Here is a 6,889-nt window from a genome sequence, read left to right as displayed (position 1 = left end):
TCAATATCCACAACTTCTGTAGATACTGAACCAATAATTGAAACAATAAATACTTCTACCCATTCAATAAATAATACTATCATTACTCAACAAGATGTTAAAGATCAACTGTCCCTCTAAGATACTAATAAACCTGCTGGACCTGATGGTATGAAACCAAAAATATTTAAACAACTACAGCCATCTATCACTCTTCCTCTAACTTTACCTTTCAATAAAACACTTGAAACAGGTTATATTCCTCTAAGCTGAATGACAGCTAACATAATTGCGATTTAAAAAGGAAAAGGTTTAGCTAATGAGGTAGGCAATTATAGGTAAAAATCTTTTTTTTAAATCTTTATAATTATTTTACTATGCATCACATTATAACAAAACATCAATCTGGTTTCACTCCAAATGATTGATTCACCTGTTAATCAATTACTCTCCATATACCACACAATTGTTAATTGTCTTGATCAAAATCAGGAAATTTTATTTATCTTCTGTGAGCAAGGCTTTTGATAGGGTCTGGCATGATGGGCTTTTACATAAATTAGAAACCTTTGGTAGTACAGGTAATCTTCTAAACTGGGTCCGAAATAAATGCAATTCCATTAGCGGTTGCGACTCAGTACAGTTATCTTTTTTATGTTCCATACTGGTTTCCTTTTGATTTGACAGAAATATGAGATAAATTGAAAACCAGCTCATCCGGGACTCCAGATTGTGATATTTTACAACAAAATCAGTTCGGAATACACAATTTCCTAACCCAATAGATTGACGCGTTATATTTTCGACCAGCATGGTTTAAGTGCAGAGCCGTGGTATTACATTAACCGGAAGTAAGAAAATGTATCGGTTGCCAGCTGTACGATTAATGGAATTTACAGGTTTTTACTCATCTTTTTACATTCACATACATTATCCGAAAAGGGCTTCTACCAGGTGCCAGCTTTGCTCATGTACATGTAGTTGATATGACTGAAATGTTCGATATCTTCTCCCGCTTTCCTGTGTGTTCGTATTCAGGTAACGCCTTAGTCATATAATTATCTTATATTTACCATACATCTCATATTTGTCAATATGAAAATATATATAAATAGCAGGCATTATATATCATACAAAAACGTCGTAAATGCAGATTTATGTACGTGTGACGATCGGCAGTCCACTGCAAGTAAAACGTTGCCTTTGTCAAACATTTAAGTGGCTATGATTGCTGAATTGATGATACACGAACAAAACACATTCATAATTGAGAATCTTATTTTTTTAATGACCAATAGCTGATTTCATGATGTAAATATTGAAATGGAACAATGCATTCAGTTTGTTATTGTCATACTGGTATGAATCGTTAGCGCAATGATCGAGTGCAACAGCTGTTTTTACAACAATGGATTATCTGGCTGCTAGGATATTATCAGCGGAGTGCTGTAGATCAGATCAAAGCTTTTAAATGTTTAAATGTCAGTATAGATTCCAGTATATTACCGAGATATTGAGCTAGAAAAAGGAAAATACATATGAAGGCGATGGAGCGTTCACGTGAGGTTTTTTACGTTATGCCAAGCCATGACCCTACCCAAGACACTGCTTTGAAAATAGCTCCACCTACATATGAACCAACTGTATGCACGGCAACATTAATCACTTGGTTGATTACCCGTACTACCAAACTTGGCTTCCTAGCCACATCTCGCTGACGTTCATTTTCTCTTTCCTGATGGGACCGATAACTGTTTTCTCGTTTCTCCTGAATACGGTTATACATCTGATAAAGTGTATCCACGTCCTCCTTGAACTGATAATTTTTGTCGTCTTGATCTTTCACATAATCCTTAAGATGTCGAAATACAGCCTCACCCTTTTCAACTTTCCGTTCTGTCGTTCTTTTACTTTCATCTAGATCTTCAAGTATTTTATCTGTTTCTCTCAACTTTCCCAATATTTTATTATTCTTTTTATTTAAATCAGTCTTCAACACAAGTATTTCTTTTTCAACTAAAGTATCCATTTGTTTCTTTGTCTTTGCCATTTCTCTATTTGCTGTTTCAATGTTTTGTTCCATTTCTGATAATTCTATAGTCAACGTTTCGATGTTTTCATCTGTGTTTCTTGCTTTCATCAACAGGTTCTCAACTTCAACCTCCAAGATTTTCGTGAAGGTATCCTTCAATACCAGTGTTTCAGCCTCGAGTAAAGTATTAAACCTTTTCTCCATCTGATTCATTTCCCTGTTTTGGGATATAACATAGGCATCCATGTCCTCCAGCTTAGCTTCAATGGATATTAATCTGTTTTTCGTTTGGTTGTTGTCAGTCTGTATCGCCAAAATCCAAATGCATATCCCGACAATAAGAAAGGATGTTGTCCGATTTTTCTTGACGTCCGATGATATTTTGATCAGCAGTGCCGATATTCGACCTGGGGGTAACCATATCGCTAGCATAGCTGTATATACTACGAATAAGGCGATGATAATATACGGCTCGTACATGTTGAAAGGAAATCAATGCAAACAACCTACAAAATGAACAAAAACATACCGTATGAGTTTTAATGTTTTGATCATTGTTAAAAGATTGATTTTACTGCAAACTGCTTGTATTATATTTAAAAAGTAAAATAGGATAATTTCCATTGTATAAAAGTGGTACATGTATCTATGAACAGATATAACCTTTGGCCAGTCACATAAAACGACATGATATCATTACGAAAAATATAGTAATGAATATGTATGTTACTTATTTATATCATTATTGTTGCGAATTTCTTAAATTTATTTTTGTAATCCACACTCGCAAACATATGCCCCTCTGTCGGCTGTCCGTCTTTTCTGTGTCCTTCGTTAGCCTTTCCTCCAGAAACCACATACCTAGAATCGCAATTGACGCATTTGAAAATGGGAAGTGAATGTTTTAAAACCATTGCCTTTGCCTCTTTTAATATCATCGGGTCAAATATGATAAAAAATTGAAATGACTTCTTCTGAGGTATAGTCATGATATTTGACTTTTAGCTATAGCTTGCTGGGCAGAGGGCTATCACGTTTGTTCAAACAAACTGCCTTATAGTCGGCCTAATAAGTTAAAATAAAACCAGAAACTGAAGAGTCGCCAAAGAAATAACATGGTATACCCCTGCATAAATAATAGATGACACAATCCTAAACAGTACATATATGTCAACTCTGTGTCATCGAGAGGAACTGTTCCGTTGAACTATTTGATCCCTCCGGAGTCGTAGGATCCAGTCTGATCCCCTTATCTTATTATTATGCCCCACCCCTTACCCCCACCCGGACAACTTCTCCTCAATTTGTGAACCGATTGCAACGAAACTTTACAGATGTCATAACTACATCCCTGATAATGTGCATCCAGATAGTTTTTTCCATTCTGACCCACTTTTACGGAGCTATGGTTCTTTGTTGAAAAGTTCTTGTACAGACAAAATATTTTTTACATGTTCAAAAATAGAATACTAGTAACTTATTCAATTACAACGCAGACACTTGGATGGAAATTTATAACCCACCTTTCCGTGCGACTAAAACATAAAATAACAAACCGTACAATATAGAGGTAATAGTTATTACCTTCCCCCTCCCAAACCATTGGCAACCGTGTATTCGTGGTCTTATCAGTTAACCTTCCCCCTCCCAAACCAGTGGCTGTGTATTGCAAATGTGGGATTAGTAAATGAATGTTGTGCTAATTTTATATTTGTATTGTTATATCTATATTGAGTGATTTAATAAATGCAATGTAAATGGAATGCAATGTAAATGTAATTTAGATAACACTGGATTGCTTGATTCGACTGTTATTCCTTAATACATTGTGATAATTTTAGCTTTGTACTTTGTGATCAATACATTTGATGTAATTATAATGAGATATCGTATATTTTATTCAAAAATATTTAGTACTGATCGTGTCTTTGGAAATGTTTTGTAGATTCAACTGTATATTCTAGTTTCTTTTAAAATATTTTGTACTTCTTTTAATTGTCTATTTGTTATTTTATTTCCCTTTTTCAAACAAACACTAAAAATAACTAAATTTTGATGAATCAAATACATGTAAAAAGCTAAATCAAGATGTACGACATGGCCTCGTAACATATGACAAGTCAATGAACGCAGTTGAAATATAAGGCTGACTGTGATTCGTCTGCCTCTGTTATTCTGTATCAACACTTTTCTTTGTTCACCAAAACGTTTTGAATTTGCTAACACACTCCCACAGTAACGATTCATCTTAATGAGCATTATAAGGTAAAAATAGAATATGCCCATTTCGATCTTAAAATAGCTTTACAACTATAGGCCAGTAGTCGAGAAAATTTGAACATTGTTGATAACCAGTCAAAAGTTGACTAAATTGGCTAATAGGTTTACAGTGTATGTAATATTATGGTTTGTTATTTAAAGAATGTTTTTGTAAATATCGTGTTTCAAACACAATTATAGAATTTTGATTCACAATATTAAGTAATAATCTTGTCTTTGCAAATGGTTTGTAAATTCNACTTGTCTTTGCCAATGTTTTGTAAATTCATCTATATATTATAGTTTGTTTAGCAATATTTGACAGCTTTCGATTGTCCATTTGTCAATTTATTGTCATTTTACAAAAACTTTATTATAACTATATTTGGATATATCATGTGCGTGTAAAAAGCTACGACAAGTTGTAAGACATGGCCTGGTAACATATAACAAGTTAATGAACTTAGATGGAATATCAGGCTAACTTTATTTGGTCTGCTTTGGAATTCTATATCAACACAGTCATAGAATCTCATATTTATTGTCTGTTTAGCAGTAGCGCACAACAACAACTCAATCGCCTGCGATTCATTTCCTTCCGCGAATGAGAAAACGAAAGTGGAAGTGCATTATTATAGTACTGTGAAGCCGTTTGAAACGATTTTCATTATACAGCCTACTCAGGACAGATTGTGTCTATAAAGCCGTACTTTCGTTTAAGAATAGTGTAAAGAATTATATCTATGCTATTCTTCATATCTTTTTGTGGAAAGGACAGAAAAAATATCTCAATATTATATCATGAAGTAGTATTTTTCGTTTTTGTTCAAGAATGAATTAAATCGGATACTGTGCTATTCATAACAAATACTATGTTTATATAGAATAAAAGCCATTATTTGAAAATTTAGCAAATCTACATAGAAAGCCAAACAAAAACATATTTCACATTCGTCTGAATAACAACAGTAAATAACAAGAAGAATTTCTTGGTAAATAAATAAGCTAAATACTGAATACAACGACTGTACACTGTATATCAAAAACAAAGGTTGAATAATAAAATAATGAAATGAATTAGCATTCACATTCAAATATGAGTAGTTGAACACTCCAATAGGATAAATCATGCCAGTGTTACCTTTTTAACGTGTAAAACTGCAATATCAGGTATATAACTTGGCGAACGATTACAACGTCTTAGATGCAGTTTTACCTTACAGATTTACTGAAGGTACAATCTTGTATCTGAGCTGTCTATGTTATTGACAACAATTATAGGCTATATAGGCTATATATCGATTGTTTAATCCATACAATGTGTTTATTATTTACAAGTTATCCTGTTCGCTACTTTCTGTTCCGGGATTTCACAGTATTATCGGGTAATTAATCATTACCCGGCTATCATGTTTTTCCTGGCTAAATGGCCTATACGGCTATATAATACAATGAATTATATCTCCTGATGCCAGGCCAACTACTAGGGTACGATATGCCTGCTAAAGTATATGTGTAGCCATTCATGTACAACCAGACAGTTCTAACTTCGACCTGTATGAATATATGTAAGTCATTAATTATAAGCCGTACAAAGAGCACAGGTCAAACAATAAATGAAACGCAACATAGACAGAAGTAGGACAAAACTTTTAATAGAAAAAGTAATAGTAATAATGTATTCACGCTACGTTTATGACAAACAATATAGTTTTCTGTTTACATGTACCCTGTATATATGTGTATCACTGACTACACCATTACTCCACATACTCTATAAGAATAATCAAAATGTCGTTTGTATTTTAACATTTCACTAGAATACAAAGAATACCTACTTGCTTATACATGTAACAGGCAATGTAGAATTCTGAATCACTCCCATGTATCCTAAGGTTTCTGTTCATACTCTATCTGGCACTAACGAAACCGTTTCGTTATGTAAGCACTTGAAGGTCTAGGTGGCTCTTTTAGTTTTTCTTTCTATGAGAAACCAACGTGTACATGTCCAGTGATAATGGTGTTTTTTCGTCTGTCTACACTGGTATGCCTACTTTTTATGTGTCATCACGAGTAATCCTCTATGTACTAATATCATATAATGACACATGAAAGCGGTTACTACCAATATAAATATCTGTACATAAATATACTCTTCCTTGATAATTTTACTGCATAAGTGAAGTAATCATATTTTTTTTTTATCTAGAAATTTCGAATTCCGAAAATTCAATTACGGATTGTATACACAGTCCATTCCTCTTTAATGTAAGCAAGCCATATCTCGCTTCCGTCCCACTCAATAACACGTTTGTATTGAATTGATGTATACATAACACATTGAAGAACGTAATTGACTTTGTCTGTCGCATTAGTACACACACGGTCGTCCGAATTCATGCTGGAAAACAGACTCGCTCAGGTTTTATCTTGTTTTTGTTCATTATGTAAATATATGTGTTTCATGTTATTATGATATTTACAAACCGTTTATTCATGTTGCCAATACCCGTCTGTGTCTGCCCAGTAGTCTATCTATGTCCAATAAATACCTGCTATATCAAGTGTCCCTTTTTTATCATGAAATATTTGGTTTATGATTACGGATAAATCATCACA

At 33.6% G+C, this 6,889-nt stretch overlaps 1 protein-coding gene across 1 annotated transcript; it reads right to left on the bottom strand.

The window, feature by feature from the left end:
* Positions 1 to 1,243: 1,243 nt before the first annotated feature.
* On the bottom strand, positions 1,244 to 6,340 carry LOC110459998. The gene is made up of 2 exons (XM_021512681.1): positions 6,109 to 6,340; positions 1,244 to 2,517 (listed from the first exon to the last, which is right to left on the bottom strand). The coding sequence occupies exon 2, from the start codon at positions 2,489 to 2,491 to the stop codon at positions 1,550 to 1,552; it is 942 nt and encodes a 313-aa protein (XP_021368356.1). The 5' UTR covers positions 2,492 to 2,517; positions 6,109 to 6,340; the 3' UTR covers positions 1,244 to 1,549.
* Positions 6,341 to 6,889: the final 549 nt, after the last annotated feature.

Source organism: Mizuhopecten yessoensis, unplaced genomic scaffold, assembly GCF_002113885.1.
Source record: "Mizuhopecten yessoensis strain PY_sf001 unplaced genomic scaffold, ASM211388v2 scaffold10279, whole genome shotgun sequence".
In the NCBI taxonomy this organism is placed as follows: Eukaryota; Metazoa; Mollusca; class Bivalvia; order Pectinida; family Pectinidae; genus Mizuhopecten; species Mizuhopecten yessoensis.
Note: the sequence above shows the minus strand (reverse complement) of the source record. Positions and strands in the feature narration are given on the sequence as shown.